A 20,378-nucleotide genomic window follows, 5' to 3' on the forward strand; every position below is an offset into this window, starting at 1 on the left:
TATATCAGCTTTTATTTCTTTCATCACATTCCCAGTGGGTCAGAAGTTTACATACACTCAATTAGTATTTGGTAGCATTGGCTTTAAATTGTTTAACTTGGGTCAAACGTTTCGGGCAGCCTTCCACAAGCTTCCCACAATAAGTTGGGTGAATTTTGGCGCATTCCTCCTGACAGCTGGTGTAACTGAGTCAGGTTTGTAGGCCTCCTTGCTCGCACACGCTTTTTAAGTTCTGCCCAAAGGTTTTCTATAGGATTGAGGTCAAGGCTTTGTGATGGCCACTCCAATACCTTGACTTTGTTGTCCTTAAGCCATTTGGCCACCACTTTGGAAGTATGCTTGGGGTCATTGTCCATTTGGAAGACCCATTTGCGACCAAGTTAACTTCCTGACTGATGTCTTGAGATGTTGCTTCAATATATCCACATWATTTTATTTTATCATGATGCCATCTATTTTGTGAAGTGCACCAGTCCCTCCTGCAGCAAAGCACCCCGACAACATGATGCTGCCACCCCCGTGCTTCACGGTTGGGAAGGTGTTCATCGGCTTGCAAGCKTCCCCCTTTTTCCTCCAAACATAACAATGGTCATTATGGCCAAACTGTTATATTTTTGTTTTATCAGACCAGAGGACGTTTCTCCAAAAAGTATGATATTTGTCCCCATGTGCAGTTGCAAACCATAGTCTGGATTTTTTTATGGCGGTTTTGGAGCAGTGGCTTCTTCCTTGCTGAGCGMCCTTTCAGGTTATGTTGATATAGGACTCGTTTTACTGTGGATATAAGTACTTTTGTACCTGTTTCCTCCAGCATCTTCACAAGGTCCTTTGTTGCTGTTCTGGGATTGTTTTGCACTTTTCACACAAAAGTACGTTCATCTCTAGGTGACAGAACGCGTCTCCTTCCTGAGCGGTATGAAGCCTGCGTGGTCCCATGGTGTTTATACTTGCATACTTTTGTTTGTACAGATGAACGTGGTACCTTCAGGCGTTTGGAAATTGCTCCCAAGGATGAACCAGACTTGTGGAGGTCTACAATTATTCTTCTGAGGTCTTGGCTGATTTATTTTTTCATTTTCCCATGATGTCAAGCAAAGAGGCACTGATTTTGAAGGTAGGCCTTGAAATACATCCACAGGTACACCTCCAATAGGCTAATTGACATCATTTGAGTCAATCAGAAGCTTCTAAAGCCATGACATAATTTTCTGGAATTTTCCAAGCTGTTTAAAGGCACAGTCAACTTAGTGTATGTAAACTTCTGACCCACTGGAATTGTGATACAGTGAAATAATCTGACTGTAAACAATTTTTGGAAAATGACTTGATATCATTGATATCCTAACCGACTTGCCAAAACTATAGTTTGTTAACAAGAAATTTGTGGAGTGTTTGAAAAATGAGATTGAATGATTCCAACCTAAGTGTATGTAAACTTCTGACTTCAACTGTACATGGGTGAATGTTTTTGGGGCTAGGGTGAGTGCAGCCCGACTTGATTGTTTGTACATGTCCAGGAATCAGCGCGATAGGCTGTTGGGCGCTACCATTCTCCCGGTGGGGTTTTCTGATCACCACATAACCATGGACCAGCTGTCTAATTCACCATGGCCCCGGCAGGCATCCTATTGGAAGTTTAATGTAAAGCTCTTACAAGATGCCACTTTTTGCTCAGATTTCCAGACCTTTTGGGAAAGGTGGGGGCAGCAGAGGAGTATGAGTCTGAGTCAATGGTGGGATGTGGGGAAAGTCCAAATTTGTCTTTTCTGTCAAAGGTATACAGCTCTCTCATCCTCAGAGGCTAGGAGAGTATTGGGGGAACTAGAGCGTCGTATTAGTGAGATGGAGGTAGAGATGGTGGGGCAAGGCAACGTCGGCCTCCAGGCTAATTTAGCTGAATTACGTAGGGACCTGGGCCGTTTTTTCCAGGTTAAAGCAAAGGCAGCACTTGTAAGAGCTAGGTTCTCCATGCTCAAGGAGATGGATACTCTCAGCTCCTCCTCCTTTGGTTTGGAAAGACAGAGCGGTGAAGCCAAGGGTATGCATTGTCTGATGGGCGGGTGACCTCTGTGGTGGGTGAGATGCGTTAGCGAACTGTGGAGTTTTATACTGAGTTGTATAGAGCAGAAATGTGTGATCCTATGTGTGCTCAGGTCTTTGCAGAACTCCCTAAACTTTCTGGCACAGAGGGATGAAATGGACATTCCTCTGTTGTCCCATGAACTGGCAGAGACCATAACCCAAATGTCCCCCGGTCGTGCACCAGGGATAGATGGACTCCCAGTGGAGTTTTATAAAACATTCTGGGGAATAATTGGACTGGACTTCTATTGCGTGTTGAATGCGTRGTGGTAGGAGAGTTGCCGATGTGCTGCCTTCAGGTGGCTCTGACTCTCCTGCCCTAAAATGGGGACTTGTGTGAACTTAAGAACTGGAGGCCTGTGGCATTGCTCTTTGCGGACTACAATATATATTCCAAGGTTCTCTCTAACAGACTGAAGTCCCATCTGGACTTGATAGTACATAAGGACCAAACATATTGTGTACCGGGACGCTCAATCACAGACAACTTGTTCTTAACTTCTTCGGGGTAGGGGGCAGCATTTTCACTTTTGGATAAATAGCATGCCCAAATTCAACTGCCTGCTACTCATCCCCAGAATATAAGATATGCATATTATTAGTATATTTGGATAGAAAACACTCTGAAGTTTCTAAAACTGTTTGAATCATGTCTCTGAGGCAAAACCCCGAGGACAAACCATTCAGATTTTGTTTTTTTGAGGTCACTGTCTGTTCAATGGGTTTTCATTGGGACACCAGATTTCTAAGGGACTTGTTTGCAGTTCCCACCGCTTCCACTGGATGTCACCAGTCTTTGGAAATTGGTTGAGGTTTTTCCTTTGTGTAATGAAGAAGTACGGCCATCTTAAATTAGGGTCACTTGAAGTAAATTGTTTGAAAGAGGCACATTAACAGAAAAGTTGCGTCAGTTTGTTTTCTTTTTGTATTGAACACAGATCATCCCGTCTTCAATTTGATCGATTATTAACATTTAAAAATACCTAACGTTGTATTACAAAAGTAGTTTGAAATGTTTTGGTAAAGTTTACATGTAAATTTTGATATATTTTGTAGTGACGTTGCGCAAGTTGGAAGCTGTGTTTTTCTGGATGAAACGCGCCAAATAAATTGACATTTTGGATATATATCGACGGAATTAATCGAACAAAAGGACCATTTGTGATGTTTATGGGACATATTGGAGTGCCAACAAAAGAGGTTCGTCAAAGGTAAGGCATGAATTATATTTTTATTTCTGCGTTTTGTGTCGTGCCTGCAGTGTTGAAATATGCTACTCTCTTTGTTTACTGTTGTGCTATCATCAGATAATAGCATCTTATGCTTTCGCTGAAAAGCCTTTTTGAAATCTGACATGTTGGCTGGATTCACAACGAGTGTAGCTTTAATTTGGTATCTTACATGTGTGATTTAATGAAAGTTTGATTTTTACATCATTTTATTTGAATATGGCGCTCTGTATTTTTCCTGGCTATTGGCCAGGTGGGACGATTGCGTCCCACCTACCCCAGAGAGGTTAATCAGGGACATGTCAAGAGGTTCTAATGTGAACTTTGGACTTGTCTTTGGACTGGTCTCTTCACATCAAGAGAAGGCTTTTGATAGAATGGATGGACCATGAGTATCTGTTTAATGTGATGTTTGGGAAGAGTTTTTTGACCTCTGAGAAGCTGTTGTATGCTGGGGCGTCATGTATGGTCAAGGTGGGAGGGGGGCTCAGTAGGCCAGTCTGGGTGAGACGGGGCATTAGACAAGGATGCCCTCTATCGGAGCAGTTATATACCTGTCTCTTATACACATCTAGATGTGTATAATTATGGGGGGATAGGGCCATTCCTCTGCTTCCAGGGGGTTTACAGTGGGGTTGTGAAGGGCTTAAAATGTTGGGGGTGTACCTGGGCTCGTAGAGGTGGGTCAGGAAGAACTGGGAGGGGCTGTCGCAGGCAGTGGTGTCAAGACTGGCCAGGTGGAGGTGGCTCCTGTCCCAAGTGTCATATAGAGGGAGGTTGCTGACCTGGTGGCATCTTCCCTGTGGTATAACCTGGCTGTCCTCAACAACCCCCCCCCCCCCCCCCCCCCCCCCCCCCCCTGCAACACAAGCTGGTGGACTTTTTCTGGTCGGGCCATCACTGGCTGAGGGCGGCAGTGTTGTACATGACCGTCCACGAAGGTGGACAGGGCCTGGTGGAACTGGAGAGCAGGGTGGCTGTCTCTTATACACATCTAGATGTGTATAAGAGACAGGTACCTGGGCTCGTAGAGGTGGGTCAGGAAGAACTGGGAGGGGCTGTCGCAGGCAGTGGTGTCAAGACTGGCCAGGTGGAGGTGGCTCCTGTCCCAAGTGTCATATAGAGGGAGGTTGCTGACCTGGTGGCATCTTCCCTGTGGTATAACCTGGCTGTCCTCAACAACCCCCCCCCCCCCCCCCCCCCCCAGCCGGTGGACTTTTTCTGGTCGGGCCATCACTGGCTGAGGGCGGCAGTGTTGTACATGACCGTCCACGAAGGTGGACAGGGCCTGGTGGAACTGGAGAGCAGGGTGGCTGTATTCCGACTAAAGGTGGCGCAGAGACTGCTGTACCACACTGATGTTGGCTGGAGGGGCATGCGCACTGCTGAGGAGAGCTGGCGGATTAGGGTTGGACCGGCAGCTGTTCCTCATGAGGCTGGAAAGGCTGAGTATAGCAGTTCTCTCTGATTTTTACTCTGAGGGCCTGGCAGCTGCTAAGGCCCACACGAGAAGGGGGTTTGGAGCCTGGGCTGTGGGTGTGGGAGGAGCCTATCTTCCACTACCCAGCCATCCTTTTGAAATCGGTTCATTCGGCCACCCTGCAGAGGCAAATGATGGCAGCGGGCTTACTAAGGCTGGGTGACCTGTGACTGATGGGAGAGGAGGGGTGGAAAACCCCGGAAGTCCTGGCACAACAAACAGGAATAACGTCTCTTAGGCTGTTGGAGAGATTCCTGGAGGAGGTCCAGGAGGCACTGTCTGAGCCGGTAAGGGGGGTGTTTGAGAGGCCAAAGGGGGAGGGGCCACCAATGTTTGCGCCACTGCATGTGATGGCAGAGACTGGGGACTGGCAAGGGGGTCTSGAGGACTTGTTAGATTTTAACACTCCGAGTCTGGGGGAGTTTGAGGGGGTGGGAGGTAAAACCCTCTACAACCTCTGCATCAAGGTGAGGAACATTAGGAGCCTAACAGGAATGAAGGCACATCAGTGGCAGGGGGTATGTGGGGKGGAGAGTATGGTGGGTTTTAGATGGAGGGGGCTCTACAAACCCCCAGCACCAAAGAGGTCAGGGGATCTCCAGTGGAGGGTTCTACATGGAGCCCTGGCCACTAACAGCTGGTTGGCACGGGTTGAACCGGGAGTCGGGCAGGGGGTTCCTTTCTGTGTTATGAGAGAAACTGTGATACATGTGTTTTCTGTGTTCGCCAGGTTAATGCCATTTAATGTCTCTGTTGGAATATCTATGTGAGAGGTTGGGGGTTGTTTTTACTGTTGGGATGTTTATAATGGGGTACAGCTATTCAAATAAGGAAAAGGCCAAATGTGTGTTGAATTTTCTGTTTGCTCAGGCAAAGTTGGCTATTTGGCTAACAAGGAGGAACAGGGTCAAAGGTGGAGGATAACAGACCCTTTACTAGTATTTAATGGGATGGTCTCTGCGCGCCTTAGGGTGGAATTTGAGTTCTATAAAATGATAAGGAGATATGGTGTGTTGGCGTGGGCTGTCTGTATAGTTGGGGAAAATGTTTTGGATATACGGTTGTAGAAGTGGTGATTTTTTGTGTGGAAGAGGGAAAAGTGAGTATGGTACACATGTATGCAGTACAGGATATATTCTTTGTGTTTTATTTTAAGGGGGGTGAGGTTTTAATGAAATGAGAATGTTTCATTAAAGAAAGACAAATAGTAAAAAGTGTCTCTCTCTGTCTCTCTCCATCTCACTGTCTCTCTGCCAGGTGATACAAATCTGTAATCTTATTTTCAAGTCTGTTTGGATTAAGCCTTTGAGACATTCGTCAGCACTGTGTCGGAATCAGGGAATGGATAAATGTATCTTGTGTACATCAGTATAACCTGCAGCCACAAAGCTGTGAAAGTCTCAGCTTTCTGCCTAGAAAATAGATGAAGGCATTATTTGAGAGTTTCTTAGCAGTTATATGCTAATGCTTTAATTGGGTTCTTCTGGGTCTTGCACATCTTGTGTTTTTACAAGGTGAATAACAATTATTATTTAATGTCAGTCAAAGCTACATTCAAATGCATCTCTATTGTCTTACTCTTGACTGAGTATTAAAGAGAGCATTTGAGAGAGCATTTTGACATGTCGATATTTGACAGGTATAATGATGATGAGTATTAAATCAAAACACAGGGACTAATGATCATGGATCATTTGCATTCTAAAAGGTTGCCTACTCTGGAGATGAATACAACTAAATATGCATATGCCACTGATTTTAATCAGCAATTTACCTCTGCAGTTTATTTCATACTTTCCTACAATAATTCATATCTCAAGATACTGCACATAAAGACTTTGTCCTAAGTCCTTTTCTCTGATTCCCCTTTTGCCTTTCACCAATCTCCCTCTTTGCTTTAGCTGGTTGATTTGAAATGTTTGGGCTGATTGTGTGCACACCGGGCCTGATGCAGCCAGGGATGGGCTGCCTGCTTTCATTTGGTGATCTGTGACTGAGAGTCGATACGTTCACAGTGGGTGAGGGATGGAGTGAGCGGCCCTGACAAGGCTAAAAAAACAACAACAACAATGGGGTCGTGGGGGGTAGAGAGGTTGGAGCATGGCCACGAGGACCCTCTGTTAGATTGCACTGGCATGGATGTGATGCTAAATGACTGGTGATAATGGAGTCTCAGAGTACCCCCCTCTCTCTCTCTCTGCTATCTCATACGGGGCACTTCATGTCCAAAACACATACTGGCTACCCTCTTAATACCCAGCCACACACACAGACCCACAGACCACACAAACACACATTTTTTCTTCCTTTTTCTCTCACTCTCTTTCTCTCTCTCTATTTTCTCTCACACACACATGCATCACATCAAATACACACAGGAGGGATAGGGATACATTTGCAATTACTATTGGATTCCTCACTGTGCCATCTTGAAATTGTTGAAAGCAAGCTGAGCTGAGCTGAAGCAGGAACACAATTAGAGTTGGATTTGTATGTACTATTACAGATAAATCACCTCGCAGGTCAGTCGGGCAGTATGGCATTTTTTAGGTTCTGTGTAATGGAAACGTATGGTGTGACAATGACCTGGTGTGATAGAGGATTATAGCATCATCCACAACATGGAGTTACGAGGATAGTAAATCTGGAGGTTTATATTCCTCATTTTGCCCCTCGCTAATTCGTTAACCAGTCATGAGGTACTTGGAAGATAGAATAGGAATCAATGCAGCTACTGTATAATTACACCATAATTTACTTCAATGGTTTTGGGAGAGATATTTTATGGCACTGTACTGTACACTCTTATAAAAAAGGGTTCCAAAAGGATTTTGTGGCTGTCCCCATAGGAGATAACCCTTTTTGGTTCCAGGTAAAACCCTTTTTGGTTCCAAGTAGAGCTCTTTTGGGTCTCTGTTGAAAGGGTTCCTCATGGAACCCAAAAGTGTTCTATCTGGAACAGAAAAGGCTTCTTCAGAGGGTTCACATATGGGGACAGCCAAGGAGCCCTTTTTTGTTCTAGATGGCACCTTTTTTTCCACCCATGGACACACTAATACGTCTGGCTTGTATTAATGAACCTAACACTTGGATAGTCATGTACCATTTACCCCATCTGCTGTATTTTTAGGTTGTACTTCTGTTTAAGCATAAGGTCGATGCAATGCAAATTGAGCTTATGCTTGGACCTAAGTAGAAGAACCTAAAAATACAGCAGATGGAGTAAATGGTGCATTACTATCCAAGTGTTAGGTTCATTATACAGATGTAGGATCTTCATTTGATCACTGTTGTAGGAGAACTTTCCTGCATAGTAGGACATTTAAAATGTGTAGTGTATTTGAGGTTTAAAAAGGCTTCTGAAGTTTGTAATTTCCACTTTTAAATTTCAGACTTGAAAAATGTATCAAGACCTGCAAACATGTCTATAATTATAATCCACATAATTCAGAACTCCAGTTGCTTCAGGATTATTTTCCTGCTGTAGAAAACTAGCTCAAATTAAGATCCTACATCTGTATGTGCTACTGAAATAGATGARGCACATTTATTTTAGTATAGGATCAGTATAATTATATGTATTATATAATTTCAAAATACTGTACATTATTTTAGAAATATAAGGAGTATAGGCTACCTGTGAGATATATTATCTGTGTGAGTATGTTCTAATTCACCACAATGTTTTTTTGACCATGCAGCCCCTCCACATCTGATAGAGAAACCTGAGGATGTGCAGAAGCCCATTGACGACTCTCTAGTGTGGGAATGCAAGGCCACCGGGAAGCCCAAGCCCTCCTATAGGTGGATGAAGAACGGAGAGAACCTGGAGTCACTGGAGGTGAGACCTATATGGAGTGAAGTGTACAGTATAGATGCATTAAAGAGGTCAATGGAATGCAGACAGTGTGAGATAGAATAAGGATGCTGGATTGGTGCACATTCAACAAATCTGCTCTAACAAAGTGGATATTTGTCAAATCCGTCATGATTGATGTATTGTAACAGGCCCACAATGTGGTTGCTAAAATCCAATGCATAACATTTAGAAGTTGTCCCTTTTCAGGTATAGAGGAAGTGACTGCTAAATGCTAACACCCGTTCGAATATGCTGGTAGCATAGCTAGCATACAGGAATCGGTCGTGGTAGTTAAAGTCATTTTTAACTGTAATGCAGTGTATAGGTGACGATGACATGAACATGTATTGGAGTTGACATCTATACAAGCATTATACTCTGATTTTTACCTCAACATAGTGTGAAATAAACTTTGAAACAATAGCGTAAATGTAGGCACATTTTTTGGGCTGGGGGGCAATGAGGAGAATCGGGGTGTTTCCCCCACGGCATCTTTCCCCCACGTGTTTCCATGGCATTTCCATTGTTTTTATCGAGTTTGATTTATCTCTTTACCTAATGTATAGATGCTCAGAATTTGTGCTGATTCAGGCGGATGCAACGTTGGTGTGTTCAGATAAAAAAGCATCATGCACAACAGACACCATTCTCATTTCACTGCAGATAGTTTTATGAACTTAAATTACTGTTATAAACCTTACAAAAGCAGTGTGCACCCACTTGGCTTGTTCAGCCTGCTTTCCTAGTATATGTGTCCATGGTTTACTTCCTGGTAAAAACAAAGAGATCTAAACACAATTTGGCTAGATATCACCTTTATTCCTTTAGTGCATGGCTTTAAACTGTTCAGTTCCCCACAACAACACTTATCTAACAGGATTTTGATTATCCTGAAAGTGTCTACTTGGCTCTGGTTGGTTAAGTGTCTACAATTTTATGCTGGTCTTAGAGCGCCGTAATCTTCTGGTAAAATCTCTCTTCTCAGAGTGAAATCATTACTCCTGTACCACCAATGGAGAAAAAGGAGAAGAGCCCCTTATAAACACACTGACTTTTGTGCATCCTAGATCAACTGTAGCTAGCCAGTTATTTAAGCAATAAGGCATGAGAACCCGGGGATTATTGTGTGATAGCTCCCGCCTATTAAAAACATTATTTTAATGAGTCAATTTGTTTTATTTCATCTTTCCACCAGATGATATAGTCCGAGAAAAAGTCAGTTGTTAGTGCTGAGGTTCTGAAGACGCTAACAGAACAGGCTAGTTGTTAATTCTCTTCTCATGTTTTGACCTAGTTGTTCATTCTATTCATTCCATATAAACAAATTATTGGCATGTAGCTACCTAGCAGAGGTTCAATGATGATGGGAGACAAGAACTTCAATACATAATTATTTAATAAATAATGTATAAATAGGCAACAACCAGCTGATTGTCGATTCAATACTATAGCTATGGAGGATAGCTAAGCTAACGTTACTTCTCCTTTGCTAGCTAGCCAACTAAAGCTGTCACACAATCACATTAATCAGCTGAAATGACAGCAAACTATGTGCATTTTCGTTTGTTTTACCTTTGTTTCTGTAGCCAATTCTTTGGATATATCCATTTATAATGATCCTGATAAATGAATTTGCCTGGATCAGATAAGCTCTCAGTATTGCCACGTTCAAATGCATTGCACGGTGGAGATCGCAAAAAAAAAAAGATTGGATAGGCACACAGCTTATATTAACCCCCGCTCTACCAAACCTAATGCAGGTTAGTAGCTTGGGGAAATATGTCTAGATCTTTTATTCCAGGGGAGATTAAGTTTATACAGTAAATTGACTGGCTGGTCTGTGTGACATTGCATGCACATTGATACATCTAATGGAACTGTTCATGGGCATGTAAGGGACATTTTTATGTTTGTGCTATTCTATAAACCAATTTCTGTGTTCATGCAAGTGGTTGACTGAACAAATCCTCTTATCAGTAGCTACAATTTGGCAGTATGCCCAGCCAAACCATGTTTTGAGAACAAATTAAAGATATCTCAGTTTCAAGGTCTCAGCTTAGAGAGGAGAAGCCTCGTGAGGTGTTGGTCTGTCACATTATGAAACAGTATTGGTCAGTCACATGAATGAAACAAAACGGTAATGATTAATTCATTATGCTAAATCATACAAATATAACTTGTCTGTGTATAGCCGTATATAAGACAACTGCTGGGTCTGCCCAAGCAGAGCTCCTGATTGACATGTGTACTATGGTGCATTGAGTTGGTTGGAACCTCTCCAGCGCGCTGACAAGTAAACAATGATTTATTTAAACTTTGAGTGTCCCTGTGTAAGAATTTCCACGACAGGCATTGTGATGGTACGACTCCCTGCTATCAACCAATCAACTTCCAGGATCCAAACAACCCATTTTATAAAAACACATTGACTATTGTGCATCCTATACCTAGTGTACTATAGCCACGTGCCTCTCTCAGATTACCCATAATGAGCACAATGAGAGCTGAACACATACAGTAGATACTGTACAGTGTAGACTGCAACTGCAAGGTTATTTGTTTAGCATCCATTACGGCTTTGTGGAAATATGATTCAATATACCTGAATGGGAGTGCGACAGGTCCCCTGTGCTACAGTACGTGGCCAGGATATTTGCTGGAGATTGATGGTGAGCACTCAGGCACAGCTTGGACGAAAAAATAAACAGACTTTATGTAAATTTTCTTCATTATGCAAAATGGTCACAAACAAAACAGAGGGTATCGATCATTCCGTCGATGTTATATATGCAGGAGAAATGTGAGACGCAGGCCTGTTTTATTGTTACCAGAGGCAGTGCTCCAAACAGCAGCAGCAGGCTCTGTCTCTCTCCTTTGCCCATAAAGCCAGATTAGGGTTGCCTTCAGCTGTGCATAATTAACAATCTGTCTAGTCATTGCATCACATTTTATTAAAAACCTTTACAAGGTCTACTGAAATGGTTTGCATTGTTCTATCGCTTGGTGAAAGAAAGGATTAGATTAGGTAACAAATTTACCCCCATTTGTTTGAGGGATTATTTTACTCAGTTGTTTTTATTTCCATACACTCTTAGAAAAAAGGGTTACAATAGGGTTCTTCGGCTGTCTACATAGGAGAACCCTTTTGTGTACAATGTTCAACCCTCTGTAGAAAGGTTTCTACATGGAAACCTAAAAGATTCTACCTGGAACCAAAGGGGTTCAACTTGCAACTAAAAAGGGTTCCTCAAAGGGTTCTCCTATGGGGACGGCCGATGAACACTTTAAGGTTCTAGATAGCACCCTTTTTTCTAAAGAGTGTAACATATAATTCTAACACTTCTAGTTCAACTGGACAGGTTTGGGGACCATCTGTATCTGATGCCTCTAAGTGTGTTTGTGATAAAAGGTGAGACACATCGATGTGTTCATTCTCATGGACTAGGATTTCCTTAATATGGACATAAATGGGAGGATTAGTAATGTACTTGGATAATTAGATTAATCAAGCAGAAGTGTTACATTGTTTGAAATGTCACCAGCAACCAGTGCAGCTTCATCAATCTGATAACTAAAGGTCATTCATGGAGGGAGGGCAGGAAAGGGGAAGATATACCATTTGGTGTGATTCATTACAGTAAATCAATATGGACCTTATCTGCTTGTGCTGCTCATTTGGACATATGAGCTGACTGCAATGGCTTATGATATTACCTTAATTTTTGCAAATAACTTCACAAGTTTGGTCTGGAGCTAAAGTGCATGGGTACACAGTAGACTATGAATAGTTATGATACTGTCAATAATGTTAATGCATTTCTCATACCTGCCGAGAGGGACGATAATCAAAAACAACAAATTCAAGGTATCTCAAAAACCACAATTACATTAATTTGTTTGTGACATTAATCGAAACAAGTGGATTGTTGTTTATACTGTCCTATATAAAATGAAGAAACCTGGTTGTGTTGGCAATAACATTGCCAATCATTTCCATTCAGCATAAGGCATGCAGATGGTCCCCCAAGGTCCCCGCATGGAAAACTGCTGATGTAAGAGGAATGTCATGCTTAATTAATAGCAGCCCGTAAACAGAGTGATTTCTACGCACTGACTGATATACGCCACCACCATTCTGCCGCTCTTGCCAGCAGGCACATTTACCACTGTGCATCCGACTAGCTATGAGCCACTGAGCATTATGGAAATTCACAACGCAACCTGCTCAAACACGGGCTTAGCTACTGATGTTTCAATGAGGACAGCTCCTCTTTTCATATGACAGTACCTTAATCCCGTCAGACTGCCTGGAGTCACGGCTGTGCCAAACCTAAGCTGAGCCGAGCCGACACCCCTATGGAAATGTGCTCTAATGACATTAAGGGTGAGCCTCTGGAAAACAGAGGAGATGAAGGGCAGAAGGCAGAACTCTGTAGAAATGTCACAAAGTGTACTGCCAAAATTCCTTCCCTAAAAACTGTTGTCGGTTTAATGACGTTCTGGTAATAAAGATAGATATATATATATATATATATATATATATATATATATATATATATATATATATATATATATATTTGTACTTAAGTTCATGAATGTAAACATACCTTGAAGATAAAGTAGCTAAGTGTCTGGGTTTGAGTGCATTAAGCCCATCTGGGCTAATATGCCTGTCTATTTTGATGGGCTAGTCACAACAGAGGTATATCTTCTTCACCACGGGGGCAGGAATCTACTATTCAACATTGACCCAGTACAGTGTGTGATCTGCGATGTACATAACAGTGTACAGTACTTAGTATGTATAGGGAATACCTATCAGGAAACCAATTTTCACAATACTGTATAGCTCTGATGTTAAGATATTCCTATTCCTCACATCCAGTCCTTGTGCTGAAGGGGAAACTGGCCCAGTGGTGAAGCCAGTGATATACATTGGGAATGGTTTTATATCACTCTCATAAACATGCAGATTGATTAGGGTCATTTTCTGGTAGCCTGCCTCCTTCCACCCTGCCCTTTCCCTCCATTAGTGATGAAAACCTAGATTCATTGCCACGTCCGTCACTGCCACACTATAATTCACTGGCACATTGGCTGCATGCTTTTATGCAAATTAGCAATCGGAATAAGGTATATCAAAGGGCWTGTCTCTGTCTCTCTGTTCATAGGAGCGCATACAAGTTGCCAATGGAGCGTTGTCAATCAGCCGGCTGACGCTGTCCGACATTGGAATGTATCAATGTGTGGCTGGAAACAAACATGGGGAGGTATACTCCAATGCAGAGCTCCGAGTCATTGGTAAGGAAATACAAGGCTGGATGTGTGRTGGTGTGCCTGCCTGCCTGACTAAATGTATTGTATGTACACTCTTAGAAAAAAGGGATTCAAAGGGGTTCTTCGGCTGTCTCCATAGGAGAACCCTTTTTGGTTCCAGGTTGAACCCTTTTTGGTTCCAAGGGTTCTCGAAAGGGTTCTACCTGGCAACCAAAAAGGCATCTTCAAAGGGTTCTCCTGTGGGGACATATGAAGGTAGCACCTTTTTTTTCCTAAGAGTGTAGTACAGTATGCACGTTTGTTTGTCGTGTGCGTGTTTTAGTGTTATTGCGACATTTGTTTTCCGTTCCCTACCACTGTAGTGTGACCTGCAGCGTCTCTGTGATTTCCCCCTAATTAAAAACCATAAATTACAGGATGAATGCACTGGAGTGCTATTGATGTATGGCCATGCCACTGTGCTCCCCAGTCCCACCCATCTGCCCTGTCAGTCCTGTCAGGGCTGGCCTCCAGCTCTCACTCCCCAACCCATCTCCTATCACGCCTGAAKATTGTTTTGTCATTGATTGGAATTAGATCCAACACAGCCAACGAGCCCAGGTTAAATTGAACTTGGAGCAGGTAAAAAATATAATGGACAGACCCTGGCAGAAATGCACTAATTGAAGTGCTTTATAAAAGCACAGGGAGGGATGATCCAGGAGTGAAAAGGAAATGATCATGATAGAACTAAATCGAGCTGAAAAACTGAAGGACATGACATTATTTCTTTGTTTTTCTTTGCAGAGAAAATTATTCCCTATTAATTAACAAGTGCAGTGTAGCACACTCCTACCTTCCCTGACATTTCTGTTCAACATCACACACACAGTACATGCACACAAGTACACAGCAGCCATGTGAGGATGTGTTTAAAATATCCATGATTTATCTATGCTTAGCTACTGTTATTAAACCATTTAGGGGTTATACAGATAACATTCAATTTCATTATTATTTTAGTTTTGTGCCTTTTCAGTATCTGCCTTTGACTCTCGGTCTATTCCATACATGCTGGAGTGGAGAGGTTATTTATCTCCTTCAGCCTTTTCTACCCTGGCTGAGACCTCCTCTAGCTATGGCCAATGGGAGAATCTCACTTGCATTTGCTTGGCTCCTCATGTCCTCTCTCCTCACCTCACCTGTACGTGGTTATACTGTATATGAAGTACAGGAATGTTGAGGTGTACATGGTTGAAACCTGTTGGCTGATAAAGCCAGAGGTCCCTCCCTTCTGACCTCCTCCAATGGGTTTTAAGAAGTTGACAAGGAGAGAGGACATGAGGAGTCAAGGAAATGCAATTGAAATACTCCCAATGACTATCTCTAGGCCTTGCCAATCGGGAGTCTCATTTTCCCTTGCTGTATATATATATATTTGGGGGGACAACGTGACATCACCAGGAACAACTCTGGGCCCACTATACTAAGGCCCTGAGGTTTTCCTAGTTCAGTTCATGTGATTAACTCATGGCTTTACGCTCATGTAATGCATGTTGAAAGTTAGATATAGGAAAGTAAAAGGGCAGCGAAGGGTTTWTAACATGAATGTCTTGTTTCAGCTGTTGCCCCAGATTTCTCCCAGAACCAGCTGAGGAGCCCCACCATGGTGAAGGAGGGAGGAGACGTGCTGATCGAGTGCCGGCCCAAGATGTCCCCCTGGGGCGTGATCTCCTGGAGGAAGGGCAGCGAGGCTCTTCGAGAGAGCCACAGGTAATGTAACAATCTCTCTCTTACTTGTCTGATCGCTCTCTCTGTGGAGGGGTTGATTTTCCTAAGCACTGGGGGTGTTGTAGGATTTGTTCAGGTATGGTACCCTGGAGGAACGGTTGTTGTAGGATTTGTTCAGGTATGGTACCCTGGAGGAACGGTTGTTGTAGGATTTTGGTTTAGGTATGGGTCCCTGGAGAACGGTTGTTGTAGGATTTGTTCAGGTATGGTACCCTGGAGGAACGGTTGTTGTAGGATTTGTTCAGGTATGGTACCCTGGAGGAACGGTTGTTGTAGTATTGATAAAGAGCTAATGCCAGACACCCCTGGCTATGATTATTGTATGTTTACCATGTCAGGCTTTGTAACTTGATATTCTTTCTCTGGTCATATTGATTCTATTCCTCACTGTTACAGAATCTCTCTTTGACTGTTAACATTTATCTCCAGCTTTGGGTTGAAAGTGCATCTGGAGAAATATATGAAGTTTCATATCTGTCTGTTTACCTACAGTACCTGCATCTGATGTAGATTCCTGTAGGCCTATATTCAGTAAAGGTTCCCACTCATTCCAGTCATCTCCCAGACACATAACTCCTGGTTTAATCACACTTTAGATATCTGCACAAACAAACCAGTGTGAGGACTGAAAGTAAAATTGGTTTGGCCAGTACTTGGAGTCGCCCGACATGCCACTCGCTGTGCAGAGTCGGGGTGCTAATCAAGCACTTTTCACCCTCTGTGGGAGGGTGTGGGCGACCATACCAGCCACTGTCTGCTGACATATATCCACGCTTTTCTGGGCAAAAGTGTTAAGCCAGCCTCCTGCTAACAGTGACAGGAGAGCTGTGTGTGTGTGGGGGTGAGGGGTGTGGCTGGGTGGCGTCAGGGGTCAGTCAGACAGTCTTGATCCAGACAGGAGTCACCCATTCGGTGACACAGCTGCTGCACCACTTTGGTGGCACGACTCTGACAGCAGGACTGTGTGCACAGTGTCTGGTACGACTCGCCATGGTTTACATATACACAAGGAGGTGTTGTTGCTTGTCAAACAAAGTATCCTGCATTTGCATAGTGGTTACCCTGCTGGTGCCCTTCAGCAACACTGTATACCTACGTACATGATGCTGTCTCCCAAGCGGATCAAGGCTGGAATGCTGAAACGCATCAAGTTTTATTCATAAAATATGTATTTTTCTATTCTACTGTTTTGTCATCCCRTCTTGAACTGACAGTTTGAATCCTGGTTGAACTGGGAGATAGCGATAGACTATGCTTTTCCTTTTCCATGGTTTCTAACACAGATATCCACAGAGCTACAGTAACTGATCATTTTGATTTAATGTCCTGCTTGTAGCGTATGGATATGTTTGGAACGGAGAGTTTTGTTGATTGATTTGGGATTTTGCACCGCTGTGACACTGGTATATGTTTCCATGGGATGATTAATTCAATAGCAGTGGCTCTATTAGGCTTGAATGGATGGATGTTGCCATGTTCCCCTGTTCTTCCCTGCTGGTTTGTCGGTCCTTGTTTGTTTCCCTTCTTTGTGTAACTATGAGCTTGTTACAAGTAGATAGATAGTTGAGATATACTGTTTGTTTGCTGTAGCGCTGACGCCTACCTGAACTCACATACTGTATGGTATTTTAATGTTCTGATAGGGACTTGCTGGAAACAAAGGCAAACGTGGATTATTAAACCTGGACCAGTGCCCTTAATGTCATAAACACAATCTATCAAAATAATGTGCTATTCATAGAGGAAATGATATTACAATATCTCTAGATCTGTATTCTAGTGGAGTCCTGGGCCTTTTTGAACTTGAAAAGTAAATTGTCATGCTTTTACTTTGTAAATGGTATTCAGCGCAGACCACCTGGTGTGCTTTTGACACAGAGGTAATTAAAAAGAAAAATGTMCAGGTCACAAGTTTGCTCGCGTCTGTCCCAGGTTGTATTGTGCAGGATAAAATCTTGTCAGGATGCATTGTCAATAGGTGGAACCCTCCCATGTTACTTTTCACGGTACGGAAAATACAGTATGTGTMAGGCATAGAATATGTTGACCCAGCAAACTGGGAACATTCCCAGAACATTAGCTAAGATTCCCATTAAATTCTAATTAGGGTTTGAAAAAAATGTCTAATAAAATATCTTTGGAATGTTCTCTTCACATTCAGTCAAATGTTCCCAGCAAACTAAAATTATTGGTTCTGTGAAAGTTCCCAGAACATTTGTTAGGTTGTGGCAAATGTTCTCATAACACAAAACATGTCCAGTGGTGCCTACAGTATGAACAGAGACAATGTTTTTATAAAACATTCACCTTATGTTGCAAGAATGTTCTCAGAACACATTTTGTATTTTTAAAGGTTCCCAAAAGGCCTGGTGGGAACAAAAGATGAACTGTTCAGTTGTGCAGATGATTATACAAGGATTATTTTGGAGTGCAAAAAACATATCTGATGTTACAAGAACGTTCCCAGAACACATTTATGCTCTTTAAATGTTCATAAAACATTTCTTTAGGTTGTGTGAACATTGTGGGGATAAGACAAGAGAAAGGTTCCCAAAACACAAAATTGTTCCAGTTGTGCTGACATTTAGACAATGTTTGTATCAGGGTGCACAAAATGTTCCTTTGATGTTGCAAGAATGTTGACAGCACAGCCTTTCTGAGTTCTTTAAAGGTTCCCAGAACATTTAATTAGGTTGTGGGAACAGTGTGGTTACAMTACAAGAGATTACAAGCACAAAATATGCTCAGTTGTGATGACATTCATACAATGATTAAGTTTGGTTGCACAGGACATTCCCTTAGAATGTTGACAAACACCTAGTCTAAGTTCTTTAAAGGTTCCCAGAACATTTTGGGCTGGACAAATCTGGACCCCCTATTTCTGAAACTGTCCGCCGCCATTGTCGCACCCCCTATTACCAGCCTGTTCAACCTCTCCTTCGTATCATCTGAGATCCCCAAGGATTGGAAAGCTGCCGCGGTCATCCCCTCTTCAAAGGGGGAGACACCCTGGACCCAAACTGTTACAGACCTATATCCATCCTGCCCTGCCTATCTAAGGTCTTGAAAAGCCAAGTCAACAAACAGATCACTGACCATCTCGAATCCCACCGTACCTTCTCCGCTGTGCAATCCGGTTTCCCAGCCGGTCACGGGTGCACCTCAGCCACGCTCAAGGTACTAAACGAATCATAACCGGCATCGATAAAAGACAGTACTGTGCAGCCGTCTTCATCGACCTGGCCAAGGCTTTCGACTCTGTCAATCACCATATTCTTATCGGCAGACTCAGTAGCCTCGGTTTTTCTAATGACTGCCTTGCCTGGTTCACCAACTACTTTGCAGACAGAGTTCAGTGTGTCAAATCGGAGGGCATGTTGTCCGGTCCTCTGGCAGTCTCTATGGGGGTACCACAGGGTTCAATTCTCGCCGACTCTTTTCTCTGTATATATCAATGATGTTGCTCTTGCTGCGGGCGATTCCCTGATCCACCTCTACGCAGACACACCATTCTGTATACTTCTGGCCCTTCCTTGGACACTGTGCTATCTAACCTCCAAACGAGCTTCAATGCCATACAACACTCCTTCCGTGGCCTCCAACTGCTCTTAAACGCTAGTAAAACCAAATGCATGCTTTTCAACCGTTCGCTGCCTGCACCCGCACGCCCGACTAGCATCACCACCCTGGACGGTTCCGACCTAGATATGTGGACATCTATAAGTACCTAGGTGTCTGCTAGACTGCAAACTCTCCTTCCAGACTCATATCAACATCTCCAATCCAAAATCAAATCTAGTCGCTTTCTATTTCGCAACAAAGCCTCCTTCACTCACGCCGCCAAACTTACCCTAGTAAAACTGACTATCCTACCGATCCTCGACTTCGGCGATGTCATCTACAAAATAGCTTCCAATACTCTACTCAGCAAACTGGATGCAGTTTATTCACAGTGCCATCCGTTTTGTTACTAAAGCACCTATACCACCACCACTGCGACCTGTATGCCCTAGTCGGTGGCCCTCGCTACATGTTCGTCGTCAGACCCACTGGCTCCAGGTCATCTACAAGCTATGCTAGGTAAAGTGCCCCTTATCTCAGTCGTCGATGGCACGGCACGCGCCAGCAGTGTATCTCACTGATATCCCTAAAGCAAAACCTCATTGTGCGCCTTCTTCCAGTTCTCTGCTGCCTGCGACTGGAACGAATTGCAAAAATCTCTGAAGTTGGAGACTTTTATCTCCCTCAACAACTTTAAACATCTGCTATCTGAGCAGCTAACCGATCGCTGCAGCTGTACATAGTCCATCGGTATATAGCCCACCCAATTTACATACCTCACCCCCATACTGCTTTTATTTATTTACTTTTCTGCTCTTTTGCACACCAGTATCTCTACTTGCACATGATCATCTGATGATTTATCACTCCAGGTTAATCTGCTAAATTGTAATTATTCGATTTATGCCTACCCTCATGCCTTTTGCACACATTGTATATAGATTCTCTTTTTTCTACCATGTTATTGACTTGTTTATTGTTTACTCCATGTGTAACTCTGTGTTGTTGTGTTCACACTGCTATGCTTTATCTTGGCCAGGTCGCAGTTGCAAATGAGAACTTGTTCTCAACTAGCCTACCTGGTTAAATAAAGGTAAAAAAAAAAAAAAAATAAAATTGC

At 43.0% G+C, this 20,378-nt stretch overlaps 1 protein-coding gene across 3 annotated transcripts in view; it reads left to right on the forward strand.

Moving 5' to 3' along the window:
• Positions 1-20,378, forward strand: part of LOC111969579 (contactin-4-like) — a 259,803-nt gene that overhangs the window by 179,045 nt on the left and 60,380 nt on the right. For all 3 annotated transcript variants that reach the window (XM_023995756.1, XM_023995757.1, XM_023995759.2), the window contains exons 9-11: positions 8,493-8,632; positions 13,822-13,951; positions 15,529-15,679. In XM_023995756.1, coding sequence (XP_023851524.1) covers positions 8,493-8,632; positions 13,822-13,951; positions 15,529-15,679 — 421 coding nt within the window. The remainder of the gene's footprint in view (positions 1-8,492; positions 8,633-13,821; positions 13,952-15,528; positions 15,680-20,378) is intronic.

This window comes from Salvelinus sp. IW2-2015, linkage group LG1, assembly GCF_002910315.2.
Source record: "Salvelinus sp. IW2-2015 linkage group LG1, ASM291031v2, whole genome shotgun sequence".
In the NCBI taxonomy this organism is placed as follows: domain Eukaryota; kingdom Metazoa; phylum Chordata; class Actinopteri; order Salmoniformes; family Salmonidae; genus Salvelinus; species Salvelinus sp. IW2-2015.